Source organism: Passer domesticus, chromosome 11 (genome assembly GCF_036417665.1).
Source record: "Passer domesticus isolate bPasDom1 chromosome 11, bPasDom1.hap1, whole genome shotgun sequence".
NCBI lineage: Eukaryota > Metazoa > Chordata > Aves > Passeriformes > Passeridae > Passer > Passer domesticus.
The window spans coordinates 999,121-1,017,105 of NC_087484.1; the positions used below are offsets into that span (position 1 = coordinate 999,121).

Sequence of the window (17,985 nt, forward strand, 5' to 3'; positions counted from 1 at the left end):
TGTCTGTCCCTGCTGGGTCACAGCCGAGCTCCCACTCCTGTCCATGTGTCTGTCCCTGCTGGGCCAGGCAGGGCTCCCCTGCTGCCCTGGCCCTGGCTGCTGGGCAGGCAGAGCTCTGGGTGCAGCAGGGCAGGCAGAGCTGGGGGCACAGCAGGGCTGGCAGAGCTCTGGGTGCTGCCTGCCGTGTGCCCCGTGCTGCCTGGGCAGCTGGTGCTGTTTGTGTTCTGCAGCCTGGCTCTGCAGAGCTCACTTATGTGGGGTGAGCTGTGCTCAGCTCGGTGTGTGAGGTGCTCCTGGGGGTTGGTGTGCAGCCCTGCAGCCCCTCCTGTCGCTCCTGTTCTGCTCCTGGCAGTGAAGCAGTAACTGAGGTGTTACTGGGCAGGAGCTCTGTTCTGAGGCAAAGCCATTCCCACCCACCTGAGACTCCTGTCCGTGACAGGAGCAGCTGGATTCCGACCTGGGCAGCTTCCAGGAGCCTGCTGGTACCCCCCTGGGGCCACAGGAACGTGCACCAGGCTCACTCCTCATCCCTTTCCGTTTCTCAGTTCAAGCAGTTGTGTTCTGTTCAGCTGCAAGGTTGCTGTAGTGTTACGGGGTGAAATACTTGGTTAAACTGTTCAGCAACGTGGATATTTCAGGGCTGTAGCTCCTCTCTGCCCTTGCCTAGATTTGTGAACTGGAATAATACTGAGAGTGTTTGTTCTATATTTTTGTGGCACGCATTTTCCTGTTCTTACATTCCCTGCCTACACGTTATGGAAATGGGGCTTGGAAATCTCTGCTCCCAGGAAATGCCCAGCAGGTGTAAATGCATTTTCTCCCTGTGTCACTGAGGGGTGCTCTGCACGAGGGGGAGGAGGTGGCGTGTCCCAGGGCTGCTGGGGACGGGGGGGGCAGGAATTGGGGTGGGGGCTCTGCCTGCCCTCCAGCCCTGCTGCAGCTGGAGCTGAGCTGCTCCGTCAGTCTCCTCCTGTGCACAGGGGTGGTGATGTGCTCCCACAGCTGTCACCTCCCCTGAGCTGCAGTGATGTCAGCGATGCTGGTTCCTGTGCCTGCTCACGCCCTGCCAGGGGGGTCTGCAGGGGCAGCCCCTGTGCTGGAGGTGAGAGCTGACCTCGGGGAGCTGCCCAGTGAGCTCCTGTGCCCTGAGGCTCGGCAGCAGGGGCTGCGCTGTCCTTTCTGGTGCTGTGCCACTCCAGAGGGGGCAGAGGCAGGAGCTGGATGTGCTGGGAGGCAGAGCCCCCTCAGTTCTCACAGCAACGGGCTGGTGGCTGCCACGGCTCTGTTGCCTTGACAGCAGCAAACAAGCAAAGCTGAGGGAATCACTAAAAATAATGCAAATAATCCAGGCAGCTCTGCAGCCCAGCCCCTGCTGCATTCTGCCAGGCTGTCCCTGTGCAGCTGCAGCTGCAGTTTGGGTGCTCCCAGTGAGGGCTGGGGGCTGCAGGGGAGCTGCTGCCCTGGGCAGGAGCCTGTAGCTCCCTGCAGCCCTGGAGAATCCCTCCTTGGGGCTGCATCCTGGCCCTGGGCACCACATTGCTGTGCAGCCACATCCCTGACCCCTGGGCTGCCTCCCTGTGCACTCCTGGGGCTGGCAGCACCCCTGCCCCTCCTCAGCTCACAGAGTTATTGAGCACTCTCGGCATAAACTATTGCACTGTGAATCAGAACGTCTCACAGGAGTGGGGTGAGTGCCCTGAGCCCTGCCTGCAGCCCTGCCGGGCTGGTTTGGGAGGCTGGTGTGCTCATCCCAGCAGCTCTGGCTGTTCCTGTGTGCTGCACAGGCAGAGTGAGAGAAACGCCACCCTCTGCTCACACTGCTCAAGAACCAGTGATACCTAGCACCTAGTTTACAAACTAATAGCTGTAGCTGCCCTGTTCAATTGCCCACCTCGAGTCTTCAGTAAAACATGTCAGCAATTAGAGGAGTTTGTATGGGGGGCACTCCCCAGCAGTCTCAATTTTTAACATTTTTCTGCTTGTGAAATGATACAGTACTGTGAGCCTTAATTTTTATCCACAAATAAAAATACTATGTTTGAACCTTGGCGTGACTCTTTTTTTTATTATTTTATTTTTAAGGGCTTATGTGTAAAACTATATTATGAATAGGAGTGCATTTTGGGTGGAGGAAGCTGTTTTTATGGATGTAATTGATTTAAAAGTCTGCTCAAGAGCCCCATTAGAGCTCTTTAGAGAATATTTCTCCTTTCCCAAGTGCTTGGGACTACAGAGATTAATATAAAGCTGCTTGCAGAATTTCTTGCCTTTTTTAAATGTTACTTGGGGTGGAAAAAAGCCTTGTGGGGTAAATGAAGCTGTGGGGAGAGCTGGGTCTGAGCTGTGGTTAATCAAGAAGGGGTCTGCTCCTCAGGGTGTGGCTCTGCCTTGGTGGCTCCTGGGGGTTTCTGCCCAGCAATGATGCTCTTGAGCAGCCTCTGTCCCCCGGGAAATGCTTCCAGAGCTGCTTCTGCAGCCATCCTGTCACAGTTTGGGCAAGGTGACCTGGAGCAAGGCACTGACAAGAGCCCAGCCTCCCTGGAGGGCTGGAGCTGCCCAGCTGTGCTGTGCAGGGGGATGCTGCTCAGGGAACGGGAATGCAGCAGGAGCTGCTGCAGTCTGGGGCTTCCAGAGGAAAACAGGAGGTTCCTGCATGAGCACGGGGGTGATGCCCACCTGCTCCTGGGCACTCTCAGTGGCACAGCCCGGGCTGGACCAGGCTGAAGGAAAAGCTCAGGGGAGCTCAGGAGCAGCCCGGGCATGGGCAGGAGAGGGGAGCCCCCACTGCCCTGCAGGGATCAATCCACTGCTCTGGATCCATCCTCACTGCCCTGCAGGGATCAATCCACTGCTCTGGATCCATCCTGGATCCATCCTCACTGCCCTGCAGAGAATGAATCCACTGCTCTGGATCCATCCTCACTGCCCTGCAGGGATCAATCCACTGCTCTGGATCCATCCTGGAGCCCCCACTGCCCTGCAGGGATCAATCCACTGCTCTGGATCCATCCTGGAGCCCTCACTGCCCTGCAGGGATCAATCCACTGCTCTGGATCCATCCTGGAGCCCCCACTGCCCTGCAGGGATCAATCCACTGCTCTGGATCCATCCTGGAGCCCTCAGTGCCCTGCAGGGATCAATCCACTGCTCTGGATCCATCCTGGATCCATCCTCACTGCCCTGCAGGGATCAATCCACTGCTCTGGATCCATCCTGGAGCCCCCACTGCCCTGCAGGGATCAATCCACTGCTCTGGATCCATCCTGGAGCCCTCACTGCCCTGCAGGGATCAATCCACTGCTCTGGATCCATCTTGGATCCATCCTCACTGCCCTGCAGGGATCAATCCACTGCTCTGGATCCATCCTGGAGCCCCCACTGCCCTGCAGGGATCAATCCACTGCTCTGGATCCATCCTGGAGCCCTCACTGCCCTGCAGGGATCAATCCACTGCTCTGGATCCATCTTGGATCCATCCTCACTGCCCTGCAGGGATCAATCCACTGCTCTGGATCCATCCTGGAGCCCTCACTGCCCTGCAGGGATCAATCCACTGCTCTGGATCCATCCTGGAGCCCTCACTGCCCTGCAGGGATCAATCCACTGCTCTGGATCCATCCTGGATCCATCCTCACTGCCCTGCAGGGATTGCACTGCTTGGCACCTGCTCCAGCAGCTCGGCCCCAGGTGTGAAATTCCTGCAGAAAGGTGGAGAGCATGTGGGTGCTTGTGGAGCTTCTCGTGCTGGCTGAGCTCTCAGCACCACCAGGCTCCAAGGCCTCCTTCAGCTCCTTCCCACGTGCCTCCAGAGAGGTCTGGTGCCTGGCTTCTCCTTGGCCTTGGAAAACTTTCCCCTTTCTCATCACGGGTGCTTGGTCACTGCTTGGTGCAACTGAGGGCAAGCCCCGAAGAGCTGCTCATGAGAGACCTCCCTGAACTCAGCAAAGAGGAGAAAACGAGCTAATTAACACAGGCAGGCATTTTCCTCCTCTCTTGGGTGTGCTGGGACTGCCCTTTGGCCCTACAATCACATCCAGAAATTACTGGAGAAGATAAAAGGCTGGAGGGAGGCCCTTTTAATTTCAGCAGATGGGCCCAGCGAGGCTGCTGTGCCCTGCTGCCCTTCAGGGAGCAGCTGGGAGCCCTTGGGGCTGCTCTGGGGTTGGGTTGGCAGGTGTGTGGTGGCCACAGAGAGCAGCACATAACTTTCCAATTGTCCCAGCAGCCAGTGGTAATTAGCCCTGACTCTGTGATTTACAGAAGGTTGATCAATCTCTTCATTACATATGTCATTATTAAGAAGCTCATTGCTTTTATAGACAGGTATGATACAGCTGGACCTAATTGCTCCTTCAATTATAACACTATTGCCATTGGTAATTAAGAAACCACTCATTGGTAAACAAACCTCCATGGCACATTCCACACAACAACAAGAGGTGTAGTGAGTTAAGAGTTGTTTCTCACCCTTTTCTCTGACCCCACAGCCTTTCCCAGGGGGCTGGGGAGCTGAGTGCTGCTCTGTGTGGCAGAGCTGCTGCCCCAGGGGTGCACCCCTGGGCCCTGCAGCAGCTTTGGGGGGCTGCTGCCCGGGCAGAGTCATCCGCACTGCACCCGAGTGCTGCCAGGGCAGGGTGGGCCACAAAAACCAATTAAACCCCTTAATGAGAGCTTGGTGAGCCACTCCAACACAATTAAACCCCTTAATGACCCTGTCCCTGGGGGGTTCAGTTACCTGGAGCAGAGGAGGGCTGGGAAGGGCTGAGCTCCGTGGCTGATTGTTCCAGGGGGTGGGAATGGCTCTGCTCCCGTGGGACCAGACTCTGTTTGCTCAGGGATCACTGCCAGGCACATCCCAAAGCAGTCTGTGCCTGGGCAGGGCTGGAGGTGTTCTGCTGGGATCCCTGAGCAGCTCCTGCAGGTGCTGAGCTGCTGCTCCTCTGCCTGGGTGTGCAGGGCTGGGAACCGTGGGAGCAGATCCTGGAGCTGCAGGGCAAGGGGGGGTTTGAGGTCTTTGTAAGGGAGGGTGAACTGTCACTGTGTTTTGGTGGAATGACTGGAGAGCTGCAGGCTCAGACTGTGTGTCCTGCATTCCTGTACTCTGGAGTGAGGCACAGATGGGCTGGCAGAGCTGGGGGGGCTCACCTGCAGAGGAGCAGCTCCAGGAGAGCTCAGAGCCCTGCCAGGGCTGGAGGGGCTCCAGGACAGCTGCAGAGGGACTGGGGACAAGGATGGAGGGACAGGACCCAGGGAATGGCTCCACTGCCAGAGGGCAGGGATGGGTGGGAGATTGGGAATTGGGAATTCCTGCCTGGGCTGGGATTGCCAGAGCAGCTGGGGCTGCCCCTGGATCCCTGGCAGTGCCCAAGGCCAGGCTGGACACTGGGGCTGGAGCACCTGGGACAGGGGGAGGTGTCCCTGCCATGGCAGGGGTGGGATGGATGGGATTTAAGTTCCTTGTAACCCAAACCATTCCTTCATTCTTCAAAATAAGTTTGTGGTGCAGAAAATCAGGATGTCCAGTGTGTGACATTGTGGGGTCACACACTGGCTGCCACAGAGGTGTCCCTGGAGTGGCACATCCAGCTGGAAGCTGCTCAGGAGATTTTCAAACCAGCTTTAGAGGGGCCCCGTGTGCAGTGCCTTTACTCACCCTGCTGCTCCCCCGAGCAGAAGGCGGCTGCTGCAGGGGTTTGGGAGCTTCTCCTGTTCACAGCTGAACACAGGAGCTTTGGCTAAAAGGGTCCTGAGCCACAGGAAAGTGGATTAAGGCCGAGCTGTGACCTGGGGCTGCAGGCTGCTGTCCCTGCAGTGTTCTGCTTTGAGGCCAGTGCCGCAGGCAGCACGGGGGGTTAAAGCTCTTTTGGGGCTGCTCTGTCCCTCTGCCCCCGCGGGGCCTGCCTTGGCTCCAGGAGCCTAGATTGTGTTTGATTCCCTGGGATGCAGGGCACAGGGAGAGGGGAGCCCCGGGACATCCTTGGCAGGAGATGGTTCCCATTTCCTGTGTCCGCCTCCGGGGACTGCAGCTGGAATAAAAACCTGGTTTTAGAAAGCGTTTTAAGAAGAGACACACAAATTTTCAAACCCTGGTGTAATTTATTAATAATTTCTATAATATAATGTAATTAATTTAATAATCACTTATAATTCATAATGAACTACAGGTGGAGAGCTCCTAAACGCGATTCTGTACATTTACACAGTGTACAGGCAAGTTAGAAATGCATAATTATATCATACATTACTTTAACAGATTATTGCCTAGAAGGAGGGATATAAAAGGAATATAGAAGGGACATAAAAGGGATATAGAAGGAATGTAGAATGAATATAAAAGGAATGTAGAAGGAATCTAAAAGGAGTATAGAAGGGACATAAAAGGAATACAGAAGGGATGTAAAAGGAATATAGAGGAATACAGAAGGAACACAGAGGCAGGAGGAGCCCCAGCCCTAGCAGGGATCAGGGCGCAGTGTTTTGCTGTGCCGTGGGGGTGGCAGCAGGAGGGGTTTGGGGGGTTTTCCCCCCAGGGGCCGCCCCCGGCCCTCCGGACACCCGGGGTTCCAGTATCGACGCTCCGGGGCAGCTTTGCCTTCAGGAAATCAATCGTGCTGCAATTTTCATGAGGCGAGCGGGGCTCTCCTTACGGGCGGGCTGTGCGCTCGCTGCCACCCGCCCGGACACCGCGACACTGCCGCTCCGAGCGATGTGACAAATCGGCCTGGGTGTCTCCCCGGAGCGCTGGTGACGGCCCGGCAGCAGCGGGTGCTTGGCAGGGATGGGCACGGCAGGCTGGGGAAGCACGGCCTGCCTTGTGCAGCCCTTCGGGAGCTTCGTGTGGCTCTGGGTACCCGGAGCATCCCCTGAGCTCCAGCCCGGGCAGCGCAGTGGAAGTGTTGCTGCACTGCTCAGGGCTGGTGTAAAGGCTTCTGCTTGTCCTTTCTGTGAAGCACTTTAAGGGCAGACACCTCGTATCAGGCACAGAATGTTTTACAGCTCAAAGTTTGAGGCGTTTTTCCAGAGTTTTGCAAAGCTTCCAGTGAGTGTTTTAGTGCCACGTCTGCTGAATAGGTTGGGCAGCACCAGTTCGTGTTGGAGGTACATTTTGTAGGACTTGTTCCAAAAGGTGATGGAACTGCTTTCTGGAAAAGCAGCCAAAAAGGGGATTTTTGTCCTGTGACACCTCTGGCAGCACGGTGAGCCACCGTGTGTGCCTCTGCCGGGCTCCAGCACCCCTCACCAGCACTGGGCTGGCCCGGGGGGTCCCGGGGCTGGGGGGAGCCCCGCAGGGCCCAGCTGGCTGGGAGGGGACCGGGGAGTGCCCGAGGGCAGGGACGGAGCGAGGTGAGGATCCAGACCCTCCTGAGGGGGGGTTGGGGGTCAGGCAGGGCCCGGCACAGCCTGGAGCCCGGGGATGGGTGCTGGGAAGAGGCTGGGGAGCCTCCAGGCTCGGGGATCTTAGAGGGGTAAAACCATCCCGAGCTGGTGCCAGCCCTGCTGGGGGTGGGCACCGCACCAGGGACCCCCGAGCTCGCTTTGCCCATGGCAGGAGCCCTCCATCCCCCGGGCACCCTGCGGGCACGGCCCTGCGTTGGGGTGGTTGCAGCTCCCCCGGGGCTGTGCCTTTCACATCCCGCCGCCTCTCGGGGGTTTGCTCTCTCGCACACGGCTCTGCCCGTGCTCCCGAAGTGGCTGCTGTGATTAGAGCTGTAATCTCTGTGCCAGCTTTTACATTTCCGACCGGAGATGGGAATTAATGCGATTCCCGCGTCCGCCCTTTCATGCGTTCAACAAACGCCGCTCGCCCGGCAGCGCTCGGAACTTTGTCCTCATCCTAGGGGGACCAAATCCCCAAATTCCTACAGATCCCTTGGGAATGGAAGCTGCAGCAGGAGGAGGAGGAGGAGGGGGCAGCGATGGGGACGCTGCGGGGCCGGCACGGACCGCTGCAGTGTGCCCGGGCCAGCCCCGTGGGCAGGGCTCGCCCTCAAGGTGACACGTGTGACTTCACCTCCGATGCTTAGGGCGCCGGGCTTTCCAGAAGCGTCCAGCCCTCGCCGCTCCGAGGCCAGCAGGGGCGCGGGGCCGTGCCCGCTGTGATGCTTTCGGGGACTGTCCCCGGCCCGGCTGCGGAGCCGCCGGCACGCCGCGGCCGCCACAGATGGCTCCATGAGGAGGTCGCAGCTCCTCTTCCCGGCTAAGCCCCGCAGACACGTCTCTAATTACAGCTCTGAGGCCGGCGTGCGGCTCCGGAGGGGGAAGGAGCGCTGCAGTCCCTTGGACGAGTCGAGGCTGAGCGCCCTCGCAGCGCGATGCTGGCGGCACGCACCGGCACCGTGGGCGGCAAGAGCGCCGACGAGTCCCTGAAGCTGAGGAAGCAGTCGGTGCTGTCCCTGGGCAGCCGGGACAGAGCCCTGAAGAGCTCGGCCGAGGCCAGCAAGGAGGGCCGGGCCCGGGCCGGGCCGCCCCAGCAGCGGGCGCGGCGCCTGGCGCTGCTGCGGGAGCTGGAGATGAACTGGTACCTGCGGCTGTGCGAGCTGTCCCACGAGTACACCATCGCCTACACCACCGGCATGCCCCACAGGTACGTCCCTGCCCCTGCCCTCCGGTGCCGGTGTCATCGTGACAGTAATAATAGCGACAGCAGCAACAATAATCACAGCCATGGAAATAATAGTAAAAAGGTCTTTGGCTTTGTCTGATTAGTAGAAAGGTCTTGGCTTTGTTAAGTCTGATTTTTCTGGTTATTCACGCTTTACAGAGATGAATATCCTGCAGACTTGTCTGTTGGTAGCCAGAACTTCTCCAGCACAAGCTGCGTGTGGTTGTTGAGCCTGGTTTCTAACTTGCCCAAGTGACTTTGGTTTTGTTTGAACTGAGCAGAGAAGTTGCTGCTGTCGAGCAGGGACAGAGCGGGTGTCAGGAGGGTCCCTGTCCCCCTCCCTGCCCGGGGGCTCAGCCTGGGAAGGAGCCCCGGGAGGAGGAACCTGCAGTGGCTGCATCTCTTATCCCATCGGTCTTAAATGTCGCAGCCTCCAGAATCTGATCTGCTCCTTTAAAAAAATATAAGGGGATCTTGGTATTAGTGGAAATTAGACGTGCGAGTCTCTAATCTCCCGTGCGGGGTCAGACCCTCACTGAAATCGGAACCGCAGCAGGAACGGCCCCGGCTGCTGCTGCTGCCCCAGCCCCGGAGCCGAGCCGGGAGCGCGGGAAGGGGAGCCTTCATCCACCTCCCGGGGGCTCTCCTCCTCCTCCTCACCTGGGGGATTCCTTCCTCCTCACCTGGGGCTCTCCTCCTCCTCCTCACCTGGGGGATTCCTTCCTCCTCTCCTGGGGGATTCCTTCCTCCTCACCTGGGGCTCTCTTCCTCTTCCCCCCCGGAGAATTCCCTCCCCTCCCTTCAGCAGCAGCCGGGATTCAGCCGAGCCCTTCCCCAGTGCCAGGCAGGAGGGGGGTGCCTGCAGTGCCAGCACAAACAGAGCTCTCGCAGATGTGCTCGGGCAAGAAATGAATGAGAAATTCACAACGATAAAAATTAGGAAGGGAATATGTGAAAGGAAAAGGAAGTAAAACTGAGAGAAAGAGCAAGTGGGAATTGATGCAGGAGTGTTCACGAGCACCTGAGGGGAGCACGAGGGGCTGGGAGGGGGCAGATTCTGGGCCCGGTGCCCCCCAGCCCCTCTGGCCTGTGCCTGGCACCCAAGGGCTCCAACAGCCCCATAACAACCAGGGGCTGGGGGACAACTTCTGGGAGAGTGAAGTTTTCAAAGATGCTGATCCTCCAAACCAGCACAACCCTTGTGTCCCAAAAACTCAGAGGAGCTTGCAGAGATATTTCTCAGCCCTGGTTCACCTTGCATTATAGATGCGCTGGGGCTGGCAGGAGGCAAAACCAAAGGCAGCTGCAGCAGAGATCACAGGTACAGCCCTGGAGTTACACTGTGGGGAGGAAACACGGGGGACACGGCAGGGACAGCCCTGGGACAGGGTAGGACAGCCCTGGGACACGGCAGGGACAGCCTAGGGATAGCCCTGGGACACCCTGCCCTCCCTTGAGTGTCCTTGGGCTGCACAGAGCTGACTTCAGATCCCCCTGCACCCCCCATGGGATCAGCACTGTGGGAACAGGACCCCCCTCCCTGGGCAGGACCCTCCTGGGGACACCCAGGGCCACCCACGCTCTGGTGTGGCAGTCACACTAGAGGAATAATGGGGTAATCCCACTGTCCCTGCCAAACTCCCCTCTGTGACATTGAATTATGAGCTTTTCAAATGTATTCTGGGGTTGGGATCAGTCTTTCTTTATCTGCTTTGAAAGATTTAAGGATTAGTGGAGTTCATGATACATCCATCACTTGATTATTTAACTTATTTTTCTAATGTATTTGGGGCTGAAATGGGGTGAGTTTTTAAAATAGAAGAGTCTCAGACATCTGCCTCAGTGGCATGAAGCAGACCTTGGCAGGATTGTCTGCTGTGACCAGAAAAGGTCACTGTGGCCCTTCTGGGATGGAGTCCATAAAACCTTCCCTGGATTGTTCAAGGCCAGGTTGGACACGGGGCGTGGAGCAGCCTGGGACAGTGGGAGGTATCCCTGCCACGGCAGGGGAGTTTGGAATGAGATGGTCTTTAGGGTCCTTTCCAACCACTCTGTGAACCAGAACTTTTTGTTTGGGGTTCAGCAGTGGTGAAATCATTGTTAACATCACCATTTAGCTCATGTGAGCTCTCACACCCCGGGAGGCTGCAGATGCTGGAGATGTTCCCACTCAGGTAACCCCAGCTGGGAGAGCTCTCGGTGCAGTGACAGAACAAGATGTTCCCCTGAGCTGCACAGGAGATGCCTGCAGAGCTCATCTGCCCAGCCCAGGGCCTGAAATACACCCTGGGAGAGCACTTGCTTTATGTTTATTGGCCTTGGGCTGAATCCCAAGCAAATATTTCCCATTCTCTAAATATAAGACCTGGGAAACGGGGTCAGCGCTGCGTTCCCACCAGCATTCCTCACCCCTTGGAGAGCTGGGCCGGGAGAGGGCTCAGCAGGCGACCCAGATGGCTGATCTTGGCCAAGGCACACCCTGGGCACCACCAAAGGGGGCTGAGGAATGTCCGGGGCAGCAGCAGCAGCAGCGGTGCTGCCCAGCCCTGCGATCCCGGCAGCTTCTGCTGCGGCCAGAGCCTGAGCGGGGCCGGGGGTCCCGGTGTGCCCGGCGGTCCCGGTGTGCCCGGCTGTCCCGGGGGTCCCGGCGGGCAGCATGCACCTGTACAAGGCGCCGTGTGCCGACATGCCCCGGCCCCGGGCGGGCGGGCGGAGGGCGGGCGAGGCCCCGCGGGCTCGGAGCGCTGCCCCCGGCTGGCCCGGGCCCCACGGCCCCTGCGGCCAGGGCAAGCAGCCGGAGAGGTTCCTGCAGCTGCACGGGCTGGGCAGCGGCGACAGCACCCGCCAGAGCAGCACCATGAGCTACAGGTACGGGCTGGGACACGGAGAGCCGGCACGGCCCGGGGCATGGCACAGCTGGAGGGTTGGCACAGCCCGGGGGGATGGCACAGCCCTGGGGATGGCACACCTGGGGGGATGGCACACCTGGGGGGATGGCACACCTGGGGGGATGGCACAGCCTGGGGGGATGGCACAGCTGGAGGGTTGGCACACCTCGGGGGGATGGCACAGCCCGGGGGGATGGCACAGCCCTGGGGATGGCACAGCCCTGGGGATGGCACACCTCGGGGGATGGCACAGCCCGGGGGATGGCACACCTTGGGGGGATGGCACACCTTGGGGGGATGGCACAGCCCGGGGGATGGCACACCTGGGAGGATGGCACACCTCGGGGGGATGGCACAGCCCGGGGGATGGCACACCTGGGAGGATGGCACACCTCGGGGGGGATGGCACAGCCAAGCCTCGGCTGCCTCAGGGGCTGCTTTGGTCCCTCTGGCACTGTGGGAATGAGGGTGGCTTTGAGCAGAGCTGGATGCTGTGAGCTGTTCTCTTAAAATGCTGGATTTGATCTCTCTCTTCCAACATTAATGTGGAATGGTTTGGGTTGGAAGGGTGAAAGCCCATCTCATCCACCCCTGCCATGGCAGGGACACCTTCCACTGCCCCAGGCTGCTCCAAGCCCTGTCCCACCCTGCCTGGAGCACTGCCAGGATGGGGAAAACCACTCTGAATTCCCCAGCTCAGGTCCTGGACCCTGCGACCCTCTCTGTCTTCATGGAGCAAATGGACAGGGAGCCCAAAGCCCTGGCTGGGCTCAGGCTGGGAAACACACAGCTTTGGCTTAGAGGGGTGTCCAAGGGAAGGGGTGTCAGCCCTGCAGGAGCTGGAGCAGCCTGGGGACAGGGGGGGCTGCCTGGGGAGGGTGGGTGAGGAGACCCTGATGGGCTCAGTCCAGCAGTGCTCATTGTGCCTTGCTTCCAAAGAAGGTCCCTTTAAAAGGATGAAGCCCTGTATGGAAAGTTTACTAGTTCTCTCTGCTTCTAAGAAAAGCAAGTGTTCTTTGAAATATTTGCTTTCCCAAGAGGTTGATCTTTGCCCGTGGCTGCTCTGAGCTTAAAACTGAAATAAAGCACCGTGCCTGGGGTTTCCATGGATCCAGCTGTGTCCCGGCTTTCGCTGCTGGATGGGGAAATCTGGTGACAATGCCCGGGGTGTCACAGAGTGGGGCTGTGAAAGAGCAGGTTTGGAGTCAGGAGCACAGAAATGGCAAAGGGCTTTGTGCCACCGTGCTGCTGGGCCAGCTGGGCACCCTTGGAGCAAGCTGGGGCTAGAGGAAGGGGGCTGAGCCCACAGGGCAGGGGGATGGAATGGGAGAGTGTCCCAGGGCCGTGGATGGGCATGCCAGGGCTGCTGTGCTCAGAGCTGTGGCAGGAGAAATCCCGGGGCTGGCAGGAGCACTGCTGTCCCCAGAGAGATCCCCTCGTTCCCTGGGGCTACTGGCCTGGAAACCCGACACCCTGCAAGGAGACATTCCTCTGCTCCTGCTGGTGATCCCAATCCCAGCGGCATTGTGTTTGAGAGGGCTGGTGTCCTTGTCGGGACAGGAAAATCCCCATTTGTGGTGTTTCTCTCTAGTTGTGCGCTTTCCGCGGTGTCAGGCAGGTTTAACCTTGCTGCTCCCTGGGGAGCAGAGGTGGGGCTCACAGTGCCCAGGAGGGCTGTGACCCCCTGTCTGAAGTGTCCTGGGCTCTCTGTGCTCTGCTGCACCAAAACCTGCCCAGCCCGGGGGAGAGCCCTGCAGAGAGCCTGGGGAGGGAATTTCTGTGGGCTTGGATGTGAGAGGGGGTTTAGAAGCCACAGAAAAACGTGATTGATGAGGGACTGGTGTGGGGCGCTGGGCTGCCCAGGCTGGGCTGCCCCTGCACACTCCCTCAGGCACTCTTCCGAGGTTAGTGAGTGGAGTTTCCTCATCACTCAGGGGGAAGTGAAGCGTGTGCTGACTTCGGTGGCAGCTGATGGATTGGAGCCCCTGCTCCCTTTAAGTGCGTGCATTTTTCACAGCCGACAGAAGCAGCTGTGGCTCACTGCACGTCCCATGTACCCAGAGATGGGTCCTGGGAGAGGGCTGGGCACAGGGCTTGCTCAGGGCAGGGATGCCCCAGCAGTCCCACCTGCTGCCTCCACAGGGTATTTCTCTCCCAGAAGTACAGGGACTCTTCTCTCTGAGCTTGGGCATTTTCTTCCTCTGCCTCCTGGGTGTTTCCTCAGCTCTCTGTGGCTCCAGTCTGCAGCCAGCACAGTGGCAGCTCCTTTTTTAAGATTTATTCCATTACACGTGGGAAGTAATGAATTGTGGACAAGAAACAGTTACTAAACACTTGTAAGCTGCTTCATTTACGGGCTGATCAGCTCTTTCCCCTCTCGCTGCTCCAGCCAGTGCAGCCCAGCTCTGTGTCACAGAGGAGCCCAGAGTGCAGCAGTGCCTGAGCTTGGCTCCTTTCTGGGGACAGCAGAATTTCTCTCAGCTGAAACACCATCGACAGAGCCAGTTTGGTGTTTGTTGTCCAGCGAGGGGTTTGTTCCCAGCTCCTGCCGTGCACTTTGCTGGGCTGAGCTCTGGCTGCAGCCCTGCCAGGCTCTGCTCCCTCCTCATTCCAGCGGGGTCTGTGAGTCTGTGAGCCCGGGCAGCTGTGCCAGGGCCCGGGGGAATCTCATAGGGGGAGATGTGCAGGAGCACCCAGGCAGCCCTTGCAAAGCCTGCTGCTGGCAAATGCCGGGCTGGAAAGTATTTGTGGAGCTCAGGGAGCCCCAGGCCCTGCTGGGTTAACCCTGCTGCAGCTGGGCTGGGTTGCTTTCCTGGTTTATCTGTTCTGTTAGCTGAGGTTCTGCTCAGGAGCGAGAGAATTCTTCCCACAGCACAGAAACCCCTGGCAAACCCTCCTCCCTTGGCATGGCCTGCTTGGGAGTCCTGCAGGGACCCCCTGAGCTCCTGCAGCCCATCCCAAGAGAGCTCTGTCCTCTTTCTGTTGCTTTTTGTTGGTTAAGCAACAAATTAAAACCTGGCAGTTCAGGATTGTGAGACTTTGTCGGGTGTTCCCTTTCCTACTAATTTTCCCTTTCTCCTTCCCCATTTTCCCTCCTCCCTTCCCGAGTGCAGTGGGAGCTGTGAGGAGCTCACACCGAGCCCTTGGCCAGTGCTGGCCACCCCATTCCAGGTGGGTTCGGCCACCTGGGCAAGCAGAGGGGTCTGAGGGTGGGATTGTCCCTGCCCTGGCAGATTAAACAGGCTTTGGCTTAGGGAAAAGATGATGGGCAGGGATTACAGACGTGTGTAAATCAGGAACAGCCTGTAGGCAGGCACTCACCGTCTCCCACAGGCAGCAGCTGGGGCAGGGGGGGCAGAGGACGTTTTGTGCACCAGGTGTGAGCACAGGAAAGCTTTGGCAGCCTCTGTAGGGAACTGGGGAGAGCCCTGACAGGGATGTGCTGCAGGTTGAGGATGTCACCAGGCATCAGCCAGGGCCTGAACACCGCGGGGACATTTAACCCCAGGGTTACCCCCCTGAAGAGGGCAATTTGGGAATGATCCCTTTGCCAGAGCTGCTCTTCCAGGCTTCCCCAGCGAGGCTTTTTGTGCATTGAAGCTTTAAAATATCTAATCTTTAGATGGCAAAATATAGGAGGGCCCTTGATGGGGTCCTGTAATCCTGCACTGTAATCCTGTCCTCATCTGCTCTGAGTGCTGCTGCATTATATTTATTGGGATATATCTCCCAGCCTTAATGTTCCCCTGCTTCCTGTGCAGATTGATCCGTGGAGCTGCATCCAGCTGTGTCCTTTTTTAATAGGCACTGCCAGGCGTCCTGAGTGGATTTTTACTCTTTTTTAGTCTGTTCAGAGCACACAGCAGCTACCTGGAGCGGTGGTGACAGGGCACTTCCCATGTCTGCCCTTCTTCCTGATGATCTCAGCTCTTTGGGGTCTGTGTTATTTTTGTAGGATTCTCTCCTGCCCAGGGATGAGCCTTCAGGTCCCTTCCAGCCCAAACCATTCCATGAGGATTCCCTGAAGTCCTCACAGAGCCGTGCTCAGGCTCAGTGTGCTGCTCCTCCAGGGCCGTTCCCACCTTCCTGTGGGAAGTTCCCGTGCTGGAGGTGCTCAGTTTTGTGGGGAAAACAAAGCAGATTTTGCCCTCCCCATTCCCCACAGCTGCAGCAGATCCCAGCTGACCCTCGGCTGCTGCTCAGCAGGAATTTGCACTTCTGCAGCTTTCCCCCCCCCCCCCCCCCCTTTTGCAGCTTCCCCCCCCTTTTGCAGCCTTCCCCCCTGTGCTGCTCTCCCTCGTGCTGCCTGGCTGCCCGGGCAGGGCTGGCAGGTGCTGCTCCATCCCAGATCCAGGGCTCAGCTCCTGCTGCGCCTCCTCCTGCCCTGCAGCCTCTCCAGGGGGCTGACCCCGGGTTTGGGGTGTTCCTGGGTGTATTTATGGGCAGGTTTGGCGGCTGCACCCTGGGATGGAGCTCAGCCCACGTGGGCCTGGTTGGAGGAGGTTTTCTCTGGAGTCTTTGGGCTGACTTTGGGATGTGCTGAGCGAGGGATGTTGCCGGATGCTGCGCCGACACAAAACGCTGAGCAAATTTGGGAGCAGAACCTCCTCCCGTGGCTTGCAGCTTTATTTCGAGGCTGCCTCCTTTAGGAATGATGATAAATCCAGGCCCTGGCAAGGCTCAGTGCCAGGGAGAGCAGCTCCCGTGTCACCAGGTGCTGACTGTGCCTGGCACGGCTCAGGTGGGCACGGCTCAGGTGGGGCTGCTCTTTGCACCCATCTCTGGACCAGAACTTGGGTTTTTTGCATCTCGGAGCACTCAGCTGAGATGTGCTTGCCCTGCTCTGTGGTTTTCCCCACGCTGAGTGGGGCACCCCTCTGTTTGTGCCTGGCCCCTGCTGTGGGGAGGGGGAGCCCGATGAAAGGAGCTCTGCCACGGACAGACGAGCTGTGCAGGGCTGGCACTGCCTGATAAGCCTTCTCCTCTTTGCTTTCCGTGTGTTTCCACCATTGCTGGCTTCAGCCCTGTGCCAGAAGGGCTGCAGAGGCCAGCACAGTGTTTCCATCATTCCAAGGGCACGGCTGCTGCTGTTTCCAGAGGTGTTTGTGGAGAGCCCAGGGATCCTTGGGGAGCCCACGGGGGCAGGCTGAGGCTGCTGGGGAGCTGCTCCCCGTGCTCCAGCTGCTGCTGCCTGGGGGCTCTCCCCAGGCCTGTGTCCCACCCCAGCTGGGGACATGAAACGTTTTTTCTCTGCAGAAAAAGACACAATCTGTAGATTGCAGGAGCAATTATTCATTTCCCCTGAGGGCCTAATGAGCGGTTATGCATTTGGCAGTAAGTAATGATCCTCTTGCAAATCTTTTTGTTAATTAAATGGGCGCCTTTCCAGCGCAAAAGTGGTTGTTCAATGTTTGGGATGTGCCCAGAGACCGGGGACTACTTGCCCGGCCAGCACTGGCCTGGGAAATGCAGAAATCTTGGCTTGGAAGTGCTTGGCAGTGGCTGGAGGTCACCTGAAGACTCGAGAGTGCCTTGCACTTGATTTGCTAAAATGACATTGCCCCTGCATCCCTGGCAGTGCCCAAGGCCAGGCTGGATGGGGCTGGGAGCACCTGGGACAGTGGGAGGTGTCCCTGTCCCAGCAGGGGTGGCACTGGGTGGGATTTAAGGTCCCTTCCAGCCCAAACCATCCCATGGCATTGTGCTGCTCTGAGGTACATCGTGCTCTTGCCTCATGGGCCAAAAAAAGCTTTATAAACATTAAAAGCCTTTGCAGAGAATTCTGGAAGTGAAAAGAGCAGAGGAGAATTCGGGAGCTGAGGAGTCAGAGGGCCTGGCTCCTGCCTGGCAGCAGTGCTGTGCCTGCACCTGCTCAGGTGAAAAGCAGATCCCAGAGCCCCTGAAATGCTGATTTTCACCCAGCAGCGTGGGCTGTAGCCGGGAGGCAGAGCAGTGCTGACACAGCGGGTTTTGGCAGCCCCTCCCCAAGGCAGCCTGGCAGTGGGAAAGGATCCATTCAAATTAATGGGGCTGGGGATGGCTCCCTGGTATCTGCTGGGCTTCAGCAGACACCATGGTCCGGGGTGATGGCCTGAGCCTCCTCGGGGACTGATTCCCGCAGATGCTGGCTCTTTGGGGTGTGCTGGGCTGAGGAGTTCTGCCTGGAGCAGGGAGCCAGGTGCAGCTGGTGGGATTGCACCCTGTGTCACTCACACTAACAATCAGAAATGCTGCTGCAGCTGGAAGGGAGGCTCTCCGGAGGAGACTTCAGATTCCTCTTTGAAAAATGCAGTTTGGGAAGGTGGTGTTTTTAATAGTGCTTATTATGCAGTGGTGACTTATATAAGATAATGACTGATGGAGACACTTGGCTTTCTCTGAGTGCTCAGAGGGGCCAAGTCCCTCTGTTGGCTGGAGGAGGAGGTGAAAGCTGAGGGTTTCCAGAAGAGGGGGAAGCTTTTTTAAGGGGTGTTCATTGGGAAAGAGTTTCCCAAA

At 58.2% G+C, this 17,985-nt stretch overlaps 1 protein-coding gene across 2 annotated transcripts in view; it reads left to right on the forward strand.

The window, feature by feature from the left end:
• The first annotated feature begins 8,297 nt into the window (after positions 1–8,297).
• The window catches only part of KCNAB1 (potassium voltage-gated channel subfamily A regulatory beta subunit 1), a 57,303-nt gene continuing 47,615 nt past the window's right edge, over positions 8,298–17,985 (forward strand). Inside the window, exon 1 of one of the 2 annotated variants that reach the window (XM_064385033.1) lies at positions 8,298–8,584. In XM_064385033.1, coding sequence (XP_064241103.1) covers positions 8,313–8,584 — 272 coding nt within the window. In that variant the 5' untranslated portion in view covers positions 8,298–8,312. Of the gene's footprint in view, positions 8,585–11,243; positions 11,471–17,985 lie in introns of those variants that run through there. The other variant, XM_064385035.1, reaches the window with a different exon arrangement.